This window comes from Salvia miltiorrhiza, chromosome 2 (genome assembly GCF_028751815.1).
Source record: "Salvia miltiorrhiza cultivar Shanhuang (shh) chromosome 2, IMPLAD_Smil_shh, whole genome shotgun sequence".
In the NCBI taxonomy this organism is placed as follows: Eukaryota; Viridiplantae; Streptophyta; class Magnoliopsida; order Lamiales; family Lamiaceae; genus Salvia; species Salvia miltiorrhiza.
Genome location: NC_080388.1, coordinates 65,725,391 through 65,741,906, shown reverse-complemented (window position 1 = coordinate 65,741,906; position 16,516 = coordinate 65,725,391). Strand labels below are relative to the sequence as shown.

Sequence of the window (16,516 nt, the reverse complement as noted above, 5' to 3'; positions counted from 1 at the left end):
AGCATGCAAATTAATTAAGAAATGCTTCAAGCTTACCAACAAAAGATTAAAATAAAGCCAACAAGAACTACAAATCATCATGCCATAAGGGCAACAACAAGAAAGAGATAAATGCAGACACACAGGCAATCTAACACATGAATTTAAAAGGCCTACAACAAAGCTTAGTTTTAAACAAGGCAGATGAGCAACATCAAGACACACGTGCAGCACCACATTGTTAACCCTCTACAGGGATCTGTTCTTCCACCATATGCTAGGGCTAGACGATGCACAAGAGCTAGAGCCTGCCGTTTTCCGCGCATTTGGCATCGGGAAAGCATTTATCAGTGGAAGTGTTTCGTCACCTTTATTTGTGGACTGAACATCCTGCATCTGACCCCTATCATTGAACAATCTCCGACGTGCTTTGCCAACGTCCGGCGACATCACCTCTTCATCGTCTGAGACGTTAGCGTTGTTTTCCTGATTTTCCACTACGACTTGTGTCGTGTCGCTTATAATTATCACTGTTTGCCCACTCTCCGCCTTTATTTCATCATCTCCAAATACTGTCGCTAACTTGTCAAACTCGGGCTCATCATTATAGTAGTATGCCTTCGCGAAGGAGTTTCCCTACAAATCGTTAAGCAACTGTAATCTATTATTTCAAAGTAGGCAAATGAGCAAAAGTATTTATGTTAAAATACTAACCCGGAATATTTGCTTCCAGACAATGTCGGCGGCGTGAATGCAGTGCTGATGAATATCCCATTGTGTTCCTGGGACTTTCAAAATCTCAATGAACGTCTTATAACGTGATAGCAAGTGGTCTTTGCGCTCATAAACTTCGCCCCATCGGAGTATCCCTGGAAACATTTCATTTACATCAAAACACACGTAAGTCATGGCTTCAGCAGGGATGTTTGATGATTTCCATTGATAAATATTTCTTTGCCGAGCTAGGCTTGCCAAGAGGACGCTATCCATTTCACGGCTCCACTTAGAGCCATAGAAGAACTCCTTTTGTGGTTTAATCTTAGAGAGAGACATTGAGGGATGAGAATGGAAATGAGTGTGTTGTAATTAGTAGAGAAACATTATTGTTGCTTTTATAGAAGGTAATTTGTAACAGGGTGATATTCCATGCTGGCATTTCATATCAGACAGTAAAATGACAAGTCTTAGCACTTGTTTTATCAAGTTCACTGCGTAGAAATGACAAAACACACTCTTTTCAACCAAGTTGCAGATAAAGGAAAATTGCAATGCATGACAGCACGTTTTTGAAAGATAGAGAAGTGATAGCCCATGCTGGTTTTTGACTAAAACAGGAAGCCTGACAAATCAGCCAAAAAATATAACTTATATTATTGAGCTCCTGCTGATTTATTCATTGAGCTCTTAAATCAGCCAAAAATAAATTATACAATTGGAAACAAAGCTTTAAACAAGGCCAATAATCACAATCACATAATTGCAGCCACCCTTTACATATTTGCCAAACATAATCCACTTGTTCACTTATGACAACACAAACACACCTTATTATGCATAAACTAAGCACAATATAGTACTAATGTCTCCTTAAAGCTGATCAAGGTTGTCTCCACATTGCTTCAGCGATTGCATCTCTAGCGCGATTCCACTGGGGAGACGTTTGAATAGCATCAACAAAACCATCATCTTCGTCTCCATGCTCTTCATAGGCATCTGCACCAGGCTGTCTATCAACCAGTGCTTCAAGTGGATCATGCACCATTTCTGAACGAATGAAATTGTGCAGTAGAAAACAACACATAACCAGCCTATTATGAACATGGACAGGATAATACGACGCACTCCGAAGTATCGCCCATCGCATCTTCATGAGTCCGAATGCACGCTCAATCACATTTCTAGCTTTAGTGTGCCTCATATTGAACATTTCCTTGGCGTTTTGAGGTCTCACAGATTCAGGACCCCACTCCTTAAGGTGATACCTAACACCTTTGTATGGAGACAAAAACCCTTCGCTATTCGCGTAACCGTTATCACATAAATAGTAATTTCCTAAAGAATAACAAACACAAACACACCATGAGGCCTAGTTAGCATATATGTCCTCCACAAATGATAACAAAGATGCGTTAATTAACAATTTACATAAGTATATATACCTCTTGGAACTTTGAGTCCGTGCACTCGGTTGACAGCATCTCTTAAAACCCGAGAGTCAGCAGCTGATCCCTCCCAACCAGTTAATATGTAAACAAACTTCATATTTCTGTCACATACGGCTAGTGTATTCGTACAAATGGTACCCTTTCTTGACCTATACCTCGGCTTGTCTACGTTTGGCACTACAATATTAATGTATGTGCCATCCAATGCTCCTAAGCAACCCTATACACAACAAGAGACAGAGTCAATTTAGCCTACATTAAACTAAACATAACTATTAAAGAATATTAGAACGAGATACCTTAAACCACTTCCATCTTGGGTCATTGCTGTCTTCTGGGACAGGCTGTGGTTTGGCCAAGAATATCCCATGTAATTTCAAAATACCTTTTAAAACAACATGGAGGTAATGGGATATTGTTTGGCTAGACCGCGAGAAATTAAACCCAATTATTCTATTTTTCTGGTGATGTGCCAAAATAGATATAAACATTGCGACTTGCTCTTCTACACTAACAAATCTCCCATCAGTCAAACCCCCTAACTGTCGCAATAAAAGACATAATCTACCGAAAGTGTTTCGATCCATGCGAAGATTTGCCATGCAATCAATATCAGTAAGTCCTACCATTCTGTTCAAGTGCTTAATTTGGTCTGGTATTCTTTGGATCAAAGAATATGTATTAGCTATATTACTACGCTTCCTCTTTCGATAGTTCAATCTAGTTAGAATTGCAATTACACATATCATTTGCATCAAAAACTCATGAACAATCTCCTGTATCAATAGGACAATTTCAACATCTCTAGGAGTGCGCGTCATTGGCTACTGTGGATGGATAGGTATACAAAATTCTGCATATAATTGGAAGTAAAATAATATACTCTTAGCTATAGGAAGCAATGCCAATAATAGCAGATAATTCTCATAAGCAGTGCATTGTATCACACCAAAAAACTGATATCAAAGTAATGACAGCAACAACAAAAAAATAAAAAAAAAATCACAAAACAGAATTTACTTTCATCATTTAAATTCACTCTCTTATGCATTATTTCCCATGGATATAAAACCAAATTTCATACATGATATAAAACACCGTGAACAAATTAATCATATCAACAGTATACTTCAATACTCACTTATACACCATGTATATATCTAAAGAATTGAAAGAATAATATATACCATGATTCAAAACCAATAAAAACACCCTTTTCAATTGATGAAATTGAAAAAATCAATTCAAAATTAATAGTGAAACAAAGAGAGAATAATGAGCTTATGATGAGACAAATAATTGGAAAAAGAAAGGAAAAGGAAACATCATCTGATTTTTTTCTAGTTTTGATTCAAATAAAACTGGTAAGAACACAAAACAATCTGTTCAACTCTTTAGTCACAATTTTATTAACCTCTTCTTCTCACTTTCCCACCAAACACACACACAAACACGCACCATCAACAAGAAAACCAAAGTGAAGACATAAATTAACCTTGAATATAAATTAGGGGCAGATTTAAAACCCTAGACGGACGCGTCCCGACGACCAGTATTTCTCAACCAGAAATATACAACCTTGAATCGTGTTTGGAATGCGAGAGGGGTGCAGCAATCTTGCGAATCGGAGCTTCGACGACGATCAATGGTTTCGTTCTCCACACAAAGAAGGAATCGTGAATCGGCGCTGCTGGAAAGAAAAAGAATGCCTGAGTAACAGATGTAGATATCGAAAATGAGGGCAAAAGTGAGAAAATGTGATTAAGTAATTAATACTGTTCATTTCAAGTCAAATAATCGGATATGGGTTGAAGGATTAATTACCCAAAAGGCTACAGGAGAAAAGGAACGGGCCTTCTATTAGTGTAGGGCCGAGAAGTGTTTTAAAAAAAATACCAATCACCACTATTAGACTAGATTACTAATCTATTTAGGACTAAACTAGGAAATCAAACATGCCCTAAGTATGTTACTATCCGCAACATCTATCATAGTGCGTATTCTTATTGTTAATATATATTGGTGGAATTGTAATTCGTGACCTTTTAGTCACTAAATTCGAGCTCAAAGATGGAAAATTCAAGATTTGCTCTTTAATCCTAAGGATTTTAATAGAGCATAAATATACTAAGACGATTTAAAGAATTAGAAATGTAGTTATTTGATTATAGATCAATATAGAATATCTAAATACAATTGATAAAATATAATTTCAATAAAGCGAAATTATTGAAATTGACATGTTTACGTAACATAAGCATAAAATACGAGACATGATATTTTACTTCCAAATTCTCGGTAACTCTTACTATATAAAACAAGTTAATCAAACTCACGAACTTTCAAATCAAATACTAATAACAGCAACTCACACATGCATATAGACTGATTCAAATTTGAATAGCTCACGAATTAACTTAAATAAGAAAACCATTTTTATTACAACAATATGTACATAAAAGGGGCATATATCATAATATATTTATACAAAGACATGTTTGATTCGATAAACTCTCCCTTTCCGAGCCTACAAAAGATCGGTTTCAATCGATCTTATCCATGTGACGCGTGTAGCCGTCACACATGGATGCACAAAGCCGCCACCAAAGATCAACACGCCCCAAAAAAGATGTTTAACGATCCAAAGCACTCAGCACAATCCTAAAATAACAATTATGTTAGAATTTCACAATTAAGTCATGTATAATTATTAATAACGGCAAATAATATGTCAGAAATAATAACTCTCACAATTCCATGCAATTAGAGAAATCTAGTATTTTTTTGTTTTATCTCTAAATAGCCCCGTGGAGTTATACTACAATTTCATTAATAAATATCATGCATGCGTTCTAACTAAAGAATAAAGTATGGAATATGTAAGGGGAGCTCTCTTATACGGATGCCCGCATAATACAAATTGCTCACATGAGTGTCATATTAGAATATGTGAATGGTTCACACTACACGAACCACACGAACGTTGAAATTAATGAATATCTCAATATAGCATAAAATTAATAAACAATCTTATTTCTCACATACATCGATGAAGACGTTCATATATAAAAAGTTATGAGTACACTACAATATAGCATAAAGATTACTAATAAACAATCTTAAGTCTGGTTTTGCATATTTTTTAATTTGTAAGCAGTATACAAATCTATGAAATGAGTTTGTAGTTATCTAACAAACACACATAACAATTTATATGGTATATATAGTGGGATGATATAATTATGTGAAAATTGATTCGGGTAATTAGAATTGATTTAGTTCATAGATTTTAATTGATGGATTATCATTATTAATTTTGAATTAATAATGATTTGTCCGCATACAAAGATATTTTTTAGGTATTACAATAATATTTAATTGACAATTAAAATACAATACGATTAGTTTTAAACGAAGCCCAACCCCCTCAATATATTTTATTTTTACTGATAAATTAAACAAAGAGAATTGGGATTGAACTTTGAAGGACTAATTAGCAAAAATGATAGAAGGGTACAGCGAAAGTCAAAAGTGTAGAAAAATACCCACCAATCATAACCAGTGGGAGACTTGGCCACAGAATTTGGCAAAGCAGCAGTTGCCGATTTTCTCCTCGTCAACTTCTTAAAACTCCCTCCAGGGGTATTTGCTGAAAACGCCCCAAAACAAACAAAAATTAGGAAATAGCCCCAGAAAAATTTCAACACGCCCCCAAACATTTCCATGCAGAAAATTAGGGCGAAAAAGAAAATTAAATTATTCTACTGCAAAGTGCAAACCATATTCCATTTCTCGCTCAGGCTAAACGACAAAACACGATCTGAAACAGAAGATCTCGATTTATAAACTCTTACGTGTAAAGGGCGAGGTCGGAGTGGCAGAGCACGACGGAGACGACGGGAGCGGCGGCGAGTCGACGGAAACAGTAAGATTACGATAATTAGCAATATCACTTCGAGGAACGGGGATGCTCGGAGAAACCTTGTTGATCGGGGGCGGAGGAACCAGATCCGGCGGCGGTGCGGAGGCAGATCTGGCGGAGAAAGAGTTGTATTTGCGGAGTTTCCCGAGGCCGGAGTCCGGCGTTGGACCAGCTAGAGTTTCATCCCATAGCTTGTCGAGAAGTCCCATAATATTGGAAATATGAGATATTCTTTTTCCAGATAGGTTTGAAAGTAGTTTTGCTAAAATTGCAGAAAATTAAGTTGGATTTATACAATTTCTTTTATTTTTTATTTTTATTGTTGGTTTGAAAAATAGGATCGATGGATGTTTTTGCTAGAGATATTTTTTGTTGAAGACGAAGAAGATAGGTAAAAAGGAGTAAATAAAATGAGAAATGAGTGGGACTGTGGGAGTGGGAATGGGAGTGGGAGTTGGGGGTGTAGGTAATTTATAGAGAGAGAGAGAGAGAGATAGAGAGAAAGTTAGGTGACTTTTATCTTATGGCTTCTTTGAGAGATGATATGGCTTGAATAAGCTAACAATAGTATTCTCTATTTAACTGCAGTTTTTATTTTTATTTACAGTATCTTTTTAAGAGAGCACCCCCAATGGGTGCCCCGCTGCAACCTCCTCCCACTCGAGTGTGATCTGATCTATCAGGTTAAACTTGATATCCTTTAAATCGGGCGCTTGCTTTACATGCCCCTAATCTATACTATATTAAAACAGGAGTTTTCAATTAGAAATTGATTTCAAATCAATTTGAAATTGATTTGAATGGCAATTTTGATAATACTTTTAATATGAAGGTTAAAAAAAAAATTATTAACACCACTAACTCATTTCACACGTTCACACTAATTCAACAAAATATATTAATTACTTAGAAAACACTATTCAAATATATTTATTCAATTTGATTTTCTTTTAAATTCATCAACTTTAATTTATAAAAAAATATTCAATATGGATGTTAAATTAAAGATAATGACGATATCTTTAATTTAATGTAAAAATTATAAAAAAATAAATTTAAAACCAATAAGTTATTATAGTTTAAAGTCACCAAATTATTTGTTTCTCTCTCCTCTCTCTTCTCTCCTCTATCATCTCCTCTCTCATTTCTCATTTTTTAAAATTCACGGTTCTTTCATTCCTTTTTCCATATTTTTTTTAATTTTATTTTTTATGTTTTTACTATAGATCAGTATTTTTTATATTTTACTATTTATATTTTTATTATATCAGTTTAATGCAATTACAATGATGAAACTCATATTTGTTCATTTTAGAAATCTTTAGCTTAAAAATATTTTTTTAAAGGTCAACTTTATATTAATATAAATTTGTAGATAAATAACTAATATATAGGAGTATATCTTAAAAATCGAATTTTTAAGCTTCAAAATTACTCATTGGAAAATCAATAATTAGAGAACAATTATTGATTTTCTTTAAAAATAAAAAATAAAAGTAAATTGAAGAGTTTAATTTTTTAGTAGCACATTTATTTAAATTTACTGAAATTGTATACATTTTATTTTGGAAAATGAACGACACATATCTCATGTTAAACCCTTTATTTTTTCACTTTCCAATTGAAAAAAAAAATGTATAGATTGTAACTTTATTTTAAAATTTGAGCATAAACAAAATGACCTCATAAATATGCATTCGAAAACTATATTAAACTACAGTTATACTATATGTAAATAAATAGTTTTGTACATCTTAGAATATTATATGATCCATAATGATACTCATTATCATCTATACTTGCTTTTGATATTTCATAATTTATTTATTTATAAATTTATACACATTATCAATTAAATCAATTAATTGCTATTTCAATAATTGAAAATTCGAATGTTTTCAGATTGATATTTTTATTGAGATTATATTGTGAATAATTTATTTTTTATTGAGATCATTTATGTTTATATTTACTTATATATATATATATATATATATATATTATGTTTAACATTTTTATTTATTTATTTAAATTATCATTCAATTTCGATGATGGTCGTGCATCGCACGAGCGGGCACATACTAGTAATAATAAAAAATCAGCCAAAATAGCCATTAACCCCATTTTCCTTTTTTTTTTTATGCCCACGGCTTCACCGTTTGCCCCACTTTTCTTTTTTTTTTTTCCTTCCATAAATACACCCACTTATTTAAATTTGTGCAATTAAATTTAAATAAAAAATATAAAAATCAAAACTAAAAAGATAGGTCAGCTATCATATCATCCCACTGCAGCCTTCTTGACCCAATGTGGTCCCCTCTCTATCAGATCAGCAATCAGGTCACCTCCACTGTGGATGCTCCGAAGCAATAGTATTCTTACTGTAGCAATAATGTATATTGAATATGAATACGAAGGGGGCATTAAAATATTATACGTGATGGATCTATAATATAAGATCGTTGCCATTTTTGTGGTTTTGGTCCGTCAATCATATTTTTGTCACTTTCATTTATAAAGTAGGATCCACAAACTCTATCCACTCGCAACAAGAGGTGGTCTTGGGTACACCCGAGTGTACCGTACAATCTGATTATGACCCGCACCCTGATTAGAACACATATTCTGACTCAACTCATATAAATAATACTATGTTGGATACGGTACACTCAGGTGTACCCAAGATTTTGTGTCACAACAATACTCACTATCATCAACTAGTATCCACCATTTTTTTAAAACTTGTGTCGTCCACAAAATATATGACAATGATATTGTGGATAAGGATAATACATATTAGTACTAGTTTTACACACACAAACACACACACACACACACATATATATATATAGATGGCATGTGAAATTTCAATATAATCCCCCCATCCACCAAAAACATGGCAAAAAGTAAGGATGATTGAAATTGAGATTGAATGAACTTTTTTTTTGGTAAATAAGGATATTTGCAAAAGTAAAAAATAAAGAAAATATGTGGAGTCATGTTCTAAAAATGAAAATGTTACTTTCTCCGTCCATGAAAGAACTTCCTATCTTTCTTTTTTGGGACGTTCACAAAAAAACTTCATACCTATTTTTTGACTATACCCACCACTTATAATTACTCTTACTTTCACTTTTTTCACAACTCTCAATATTAATTATATCATATTTTTACCACTATCAATACATTCAATAACTTTTTTCGCACTCTCAATATACCTAACAATCTTTTTTTAAAAATACGTGTCACTCTCTCTTAAAAAGTTTTTTCGTTGACGGAGAAAGTATATTTTTTGTGGAAATCAAATGACGAAAAGTACTAACTTTTCATGGACGAATGAAATAATTTTCATAAGATTAAATTTATTGATGTACGAATGCTTTTGCATAACAGTCTGCATAGTGTTTGAATAAATTTGAAAATACTATAGGAGAAAAATTTATTAAAAAATTAGTTTGGTTGGGGCTTAAGCCCCCTCGCTCCTCACCCCACATGCATGCGTTCACCAATGTTTGTTAAATAGTTGGTGTTCTATAAAATGAAGAGTGATATACTCCCTCCGTCCCATGAAGCATGACACACTTCTTTTCGGCACGGGAATTAAGAAATTGGTATTTTGTGTGTTAAATGTGGTAGGTGAAAAAGTGAAAATGTGAATAAAGGGTAAATTTTTTGCCATTTTTAGAAACGTGTCATGCTTCGTGGGACAGACCAAAAAGAAAACTGTGTCATGCTTCGTGGGACGGAGGGAGTACTACATACTATCATTTTTAGTATAAATACTGTGAGTGTTGTTGATATACATATAGTTCATGTTAGTATTTTTATTTTTATTTTGTATCTCATAAAAACGATTATGATTTTAAATTTATAAATTACTACAATTTATTAATTTTATTAACATGGATTAATATCAATGGTACTCATGATAGATGATACCTAATCAAATAATTGATAATAACTAATAACATATAGTACTTCCTTTGTCCCAATATTATTGGCTCGTATTCATTTTTGAGCCGTCCCATATAATATGACTCGTTTCCTTTTTGAGCTATAATTAGGGCTTGATTAATTACATAATTAAATTAGGTGTAAAATTTACTATATTTCTCTCTCTCTCTCACCATTTCACTCTCTCTCTCTCTCTACACTTCTCTCACCATTTCACCGCCTCACCATTTCGTCCCACTCTGTGCCTCATATCGCTCCACCACAGTACCTCCGACAAGGAGCTTTGGCGGGCGGTAGAGAGGCGAAGGCGAGGGTGCGACACTACTCTTTCCTCACCATTGATAAATCTGAAAAGGAAAGGGAGGGCAACGACCACTCACGCGGCGCGACTCTTTCCTCACCATTGATAGATATGGGGTTTCTGCTTGTTTTGATTAACAACTACTGAAAATAATTAAAAATAACATTAAACATATAGATCACACCTATCTTCCCTTAATTGTGATCTCCTAAATACTCGTACCCAAAAGAAACGAGCCAAGAATAATGGGACGGATCAGAGAGCTAAAATAAAAATACGTCAATTTTAGAATATAAAATAGGAGTTATTTTCAGCTCTTAGATCATCGAGATCTACAGTTGATTTATCCCCTTGTTGGATGAATTCATGGTTTTGAGTTCGAATTTCATAGGTAGCAAAAAATTATTTTTCGCATTTCATATATTTACACAGCAAATTCATACGTGTTCTATATAAATTTTATACATTTTAACTAGTTTTTTTTGTATATGTTAAAAAGTGTTATACCGTAGCCCTTCCCCATACCTTATTTATGCAGATGTGAAAGTAGAGTAACTTCCAATCTATGATAATAATGCATAAATAAAGAATGGGTGATTCTATTCATAGCCCCCATTTTACTCCTTGTAGCCCCTTCTTTAAAATACTAATAATAATTAATTAGAAATTGACTATTTTATCCTTTAATCCTTCACATTAATTGCGTATATTTGTGATCAATCGTCTTTCCCCAATAATCATCCTTCTTTCCCCAACTACGTTTTCTCATCCTTATTCAAATCCCCATTACAATTCCTCAATCTAAATCTTGTCCAATCATTACACTCTGGTACTTGAAATTAGAGTTTTGACTTTGTATGCCCAATTTGCGATCCTGTTAAAATTCTGATTACGGTTCCTAAAGGTGAGCATTTTTTATTTGTGATCAATTCTTTTTATTTCATTTCTAGAAATTCGCGCTTGATGATGGCTGATTTCTGTTTTGATTAGGAATTTTGTAGCCATTATCAAGTTTATAAATATGTCAGCCGCAATTCGATCGAAAAGAAAATATGTGAGTATTCTTGATGATAACAATTTAAAATTTTACTACTTTTTAAGTATATTAGAGTTGCTATATGCTTTGAGTTGATGTAATGATTATGTTGATTCAAATCCAAAGACTCATTCTGTCATTCAAATCCATTGACTCAAGCACTGATTTCAACAAGGCACCATTGCGAGTCTAGCGACAAGTATCGAGATCAATCTGTGGCAGCTGGTCGGTGGTGCCATCGCTGGCGGCGGAAGGGCTCTAGGGCGGTGGTAAATGGGGGCTACAAACTAATACACGATATTAAGATAGTAAGAAAGAGTTGAAGTGATGAATTAATTTAAACTTTAATATAATTTGGAGGCTATACAATATAGGGTAAAATAGTAATCTTTTAATTAATTATTAATAATATTTTTAAAATGGGCTGTAAGGAGTAAAATGGGAGCTATGAATAGAATCACCCATAAAAAATTATTGTATTAAAAAATATGAAGAGGCGTTCTTGATTACGACCACGACGATAAGAATTCATCAAACCGAATAATTGCGTGATTAGAAAAATAAAGATAAACGATTCAATAGATCTAAAGGGGGGAAGTTGACCTAGTAGCTTAGCTGGGCTCAATTTTTTTTTACTTGTTTGAACACGTCATCGGATAAGATTGATGCTGAAATCCACCTATTTTTTGGTGTGGAAAAATTCAGTGCTGTAGGCCCCACCTCCAGTCACGTGATAGGGATGGTGCATCCTACAAAGTTTTTTCTTTTTCCCCTTCAAAGTGATTCCCCTTCGACCCATCCTACATAGGAGTATTTATTTTTAATTTATTTAATAGTATAACATTGATGATACAAATTAGTGTAACTACTAAAATATGATATGTTGGAATGCCTAAACAAAAAGGAGAAAAAGAAAAAAAAATTAAGATATTACTAGAGCTATCAAAGTCGTCGTTCCAACCCAAAAACTAAATAGTAATGTACATTTTTTAGATCCAAGCTCGTCGATCAAATGGACAAACCAATCGAAATTAATGACCCAAAAATTGATCAAATCTCTTGTTATAGCCCAACCCGACCCGAAATTGTGTCCATCATCCAAATTAAATAGCATGAATTTGATAACCCTCATTTTAGGAGTAACTATGTAGCGTATAGCTCCCCGATGACTATTTTAAAGGATAAGGATTTGTAGATTTTTATTGTGTTCTTTTATAGTATAATCAAAGTAATGAAAATGAGTTCACTAAATAACTCATTTTCTAGCGTGGATGCTCGTAATAGTAATTTATTTTGCCATACAAAACTCTTTCTCTAGTTTCATCTATTTTGCATGTGTCTATTTTATTTTTTCCTACTACTTTATAGTTTATCTTGATGACACTTTCCATTGTATAATTTATTTGATAATTCATTACCAACACGTGAGCAACCTTGACTTTTAATAATTGAAGACTACATTTTTTGTAGGTAAATAAGTCAAAAATTTCTTGATCAATAGTCCGGTTGATTTTGGAACTCCATAATCTTGGTATTGAATAATGTCGATACGTTTTGTTTTAATTGGATATTTTCAGTGGGTTCTCTCCACTCAAATTGGACATAAAAGTATAAAATTATATGTGTAGTGTGCATGTGTTGGTCAAACGACAGAGTGGTTAATGCTTAATACCAAAGGGCAAAGGTCTTGGGTTTGAGTTCATCGTGATTCGTGACGTGATCTTTAATTTTTTTTTTTATGTAATATTATTAATTTATCAACAAAAAAAGTATAAAATTATATCTACCGCTATTTGGATTGACCAATGTCCAATATTCTAAAGATGGATTATGGGTATGGGCTATTTGATGAACGTCCTTAAATCGGATTATATGGATTAAGGCCCAATTATATGAACCTACATCTTTTTTTTGGTGGGTACCACTTTTTAATTTTTTTTGAAAAAAATAAAGATAGTACCATCCGCATTATTTTTACCCATTTTCGTTAACAATAATGCTATTTGAACAAAATATGTCCGGACAAAATATGGTTAAATATTTTAAGAAATAACTTTATTTAAAATTTTTGTTTCTAAATAAAAAAGAATTTAGTTAGTTTTATTATTTTTACCACTGGTGTTTAACGAAACCAACACCTAAAACTATACGATGAAACAGTAAACTATACCTATTGGGACTGATCGGAAGGAGCGAAGTAGAATGATCGGAAACTTAATACGAGAGAAAAATGACTGTTGTATTTGGAAAATAAGAGATAGCGTAAGAAATAATACACGAGCTCGGACCCTATTTATAGATTTACAAGCGGAGGGGTAAAATAGTAAAAACATCTTCGGTGCATGCGTCCTGCGTGGTGGAAGGGTACGTTGGTAATTTCGATAATACGCGGGAGACCTTCCCGCGCGTTTATTGGCTCCTCTGATGGAAATGTCTTCTCTGGCGAAGGCGTCTTCTCTGGTGATATTGACATCTCTGGCATGAGGGACTCCTCTGGTAAACACGTCTTCTCTGTCATGAAGAACTCCTCTGATAAACACGTCTTCTCTGTCATGAAGAACTCCTCTGGCGGTAGTGACTTCTCTGATGGAGTTGACTTTTCTGATGACGATGACCTCCCTGACGATGGTGACCTTTCCGGCGCGGATGATTTCTCTGGAGGAGAGGGCTCCTCTGTCAAGAATGACTTCTCTGGTGCGGATGACTCCTCTGGCTAGAGTCATTCCTCTGATGGATGAAATCCTTCTGGTATAAATGGTTCTTCTGACCCATACGGCTCCTCTGATGAGAGTGGTTCCTCTGATTTGTACTCTCTCCCTACTCTGCATATATTGCTCCTCACCAACCACTCCCCCCTCTAGTCTGGTTGAACCGGGTATTCTTCGCGTTCAACCAGTGGTGTGTTATCAGCATCAAAGCTTTGTTATTTTCCTTGGCCCCTGTAAATCATAAAGACATAAGCATTTTGACATTATGAGAGAATAAAAAGAAGCCCTGTAAATTGTTCTCTGGCGTTTTTGTTACTCCCACCCCCTGGTCTGGCTAGTTCACTCTGGAGAGATGCAACTAGTCAGAGGACTCGCCCGCGTGGATGACGTCATCCGCATTAAATGTCTGCCCAGTCTACAGTATTTTCCCCGTACCCCGAGGTTACTTTTTAACCTTCGCGTCCTTTCGCCTTTCCGTAAAAATTCTCATCCGTTGATTTCTTCCGTATGCCACGTGCCGTTCATCCCGCGTGCTGGTGGTTACCCGCGTACAATCTTACTTAGCCGATTCGAACTCCCCTTTTTTCCCTATTCTTCTTCTCCAAGTTTTCCGAGCGAATTTTCTGCATTTTCCGGCGATTTCCTCACTGTTCCGGCATTCTCCCGCGACCTTTCCGCTCCAGGTTTTACCGTCCATCTTTCTCCGGTCTAGGTAACTCGCGTATCTGTCATGGATATATGTAAGGGTAGAAGTAGGAACTGTATACAAAGCATACATAGCAGGGAAATAACTGAAGAGAAGAAAGAGTACACGTGGAGTTGTTATAATAGCTGTCATATTAGAGGCGGTTATTAGCGAGATTACTATAAGTAGAGTAAACTCAAATGATTAGGGATCATGTATGATATTTTCTGAACTTGGTTTTCCTTCGTTTATACAATCTTCTTTCTTGAGCTTCTTAGGTCTCGCCTTCTTCTCTGCACACGAGCACTCGTATTGTGATTTGCAGGTATTCTTTGTGAATCCACTTGATTTGTTCTGAGCTTGAGTGAGATTAGGTGATCGATGCGAAGTTTAAGAGTAACTTTCATCACATTTGGTATTCAGAGCCACTGAAATCCACGCATGCCGCGCACCACCAACAAAATGGAGCAACGAATGGAAGGGGTAGAGAGTCAGATCGGTAAATTGGAAGGGGATTTGACATCAGTAAAGACCGATATAGCGTCGGTGAAGAAGGATGTGACCTCGATGATGGCTATGATGAAGCAACAATTGGAGGAAATGCGACGAAATTCACGAGAACGCGTTTCGGAAGGGGAACGGAGGCATGATAATGTTGATAGGGATCAACGACATGAACGTGAATTTCAGAATCAGGGTAATTCTCTAACTCCTGGAAATTTTTCTCAGTCACGCATGCCTAGACTAGAATTTCCTAAGTTTTGTGGAGAGAATCCAATGCAGTGGATTAGGAAATGCAGTAAGTACTTCGCTGTTAATCAAATGAGCGATGCTGAAAAATTTTTTACTGCTGCAATGTATATGGAGGGTAGTGCAGACCTGTGGTATTTGGAGTATGTTGAAGGAAGGGGAGAAATAACTTGGGAAGAATTTGGAAATTTAGTAATCGATCGATTCAACAATGTTGATGGAAAAAACTTAGTTGCTCAGTTTAATAAGCTGAAACAGGAAGCTGATGTAATGTCCTATACATTAAAGTTTGAAGAACTCAAAGCTTTTATGGTAGGGGACAACAGAAGTCTGAAGGAAGAATACTTTGTCAAAAGTTACTTGAGTGGATTGAAAGAGGAAATCTCAAGTATGGTAGATATGTTTGGACCTACAAATCTATCCCAAGCCATTCACTTAGCTAAGAAACAGGAGTTGCAGCTAATGGCTTTGGGTAGAGGTCCAAAACATTTCAATAAACAACAAGAAAGCAACTGGAAGAAACCCCAAGAAATCACTAATCATAAAGGTGGACCAGTATCACATAATGGAGATGTCAGACAGCCCACGTTCAAGAAACTCACACCGGAGGAAATTGAGATTCGGAGGAAGAAAAAATTGTGTTTCAACTGTGACGAGCCCTACCAACTGGGTCATAAATGCAAGAAACTCTTTACTATAATCTGTGAAGGAGGGCAGGAAGATGAAGAGTTGGTTTTACATGAAGTAGAAAGTGGAGAAGATGAGCTCCAGATTTCAGTCCATGCCTTAGCCGGCCAAGTAGCTCCCGACACCATAAGATTACAAGGCAAGGTGGGCAGACACAACATTACGATACTGGTAGATACTGGAAGTACCCATAGTTTTCTCGATGAAATGGCTGCTAGGAGGCTAAGCTGCGAATTGGAGTGTACTAATCCCTTGTTGGTTACAGTGGCTGATGGCGGGAAGCTCGAATGCAATACAAGATGCCCGAAATTAGAATGGGAAATGGGGAA

The 16,516-nt window shown here is 35.1% G+C and overlaps 2 protein-coding genes and 1 long non-coding RNA gene across 4 annotated transcripts; 1 reads left to right on the top strand and 2 right to left on the bottom strand.

The window, feature by feature from the left end:
- Positions 1 to 1,430: 1,430 nt before the first annotated feature.
- Positions 1,431 to 4,032, bottom strand: LOC131013093 (uncharacterized). The gene is made up of 4 exons (XM_057941099.1): positions 3,640 to 4,032; positions 2,444 to 2,997; positions 2,139 to 2,364; positions 1,431 to 2,031 (listed from the first exon to the last, which is right to left on the bottom strand). Exons 2-4 carry the CDS (start codon positions 2,963 to 2,965, stop codon positions 1,577 to 1,579), a joined length of 1,203 nt encoding a protein of 400 aa, XP_057797082.1. The 5' UTR covers positions 2,966 to 2,997; positions 3,640 to 4,032; the 3' UTR covers positions 1,431 to 1,576.
- A 524-nt stretch (positions 4,033 to 4,556) lies between these two features.
- LOC131013092 (dormancy-associated protein homolog 4-like) lies at positions 4,557 to 6,734 on the bottom strand. 2 transcript variants are annotated; one of them, XM_057941098.1, is made up of 3 exons: positions 5,999 to 6,734; positions 5,694 to 5,793; positions 4,557 to 4,805 (listed from the first exon to the last, which is right to left on the bottom strand). In XM_057941098.1, exons 1-3 carry the CDS (start codon positions 6,273 to 6,275, stop codon positions 4,778 to 4,780), a joined length of 405 nt encoding a protein of 134 aa, XP_057797081.1. In that variant the 5' UTR covers positions 6,276 to 6,734; the 3' UTR covers positions 4,557 to 4,777. The 2 variants fall into 2 exon arrangements, with proteins under 2 accessions (XP_057797081.1, XP_057797080.1); XM_057941097.1 differs by having other exon boundaries at positions 4,557 to 5,793.
- Positions 6,735 to 11,035: 4,301 nt separating this feature from the next.
- Positions 11,036 to 11,820, top strand: LOC131013091 (uncharacterized). The gene is made up of 3 exons (XR_009097582.1): positions 11,036 to 11,225; positions 11,312 to 11,375; positions 11,533 to 11,820. It is a non-coding gene; the product is annotated as an uncharacterized LOC131013091 (long non-coding RNA).
- The last annotated feature ends 4,696 nt before the right edge of the window (positions 11,821 to 16,516 follow it).

Coding starts and splice junctions, on each gene's coding strand:
- LOC131013093 (XM_057941099.1), bottom strand. CDS start 2,965: ATGACGCGCACTCCTAGAGATGTTGAAATTGTCCTATTGATACAGGAG. Junction 2,365..2,443: donor CAAGATGGAAGTGGTTTAAG/GTATCTCGTTCT, acceptor TGTTGTGTATAG/GGTTGCTTAGGAGCATTGGA. Junction 2,032..2,138: donor CGGACTCAAAGTTCCAAGAG/GTATATATACTT, acceptor GTTATTCTTTAG/GAAATTACTATTTATGTGAT.
- LOC131013092 (XM_057941097.1), bottom strand. CDS start 6,275: ATGGGACTTCTCGACAAGCTATGGGATGAAACTCTAGCTGGTCCAACG. Junction 5,794..5,998: donor TCCGACCTCGCCCTTTACAC/GTAAGAGTTTAT, acceptor GGGCGTTTTCAG/CAAATACCCCTGGAGGGAGT.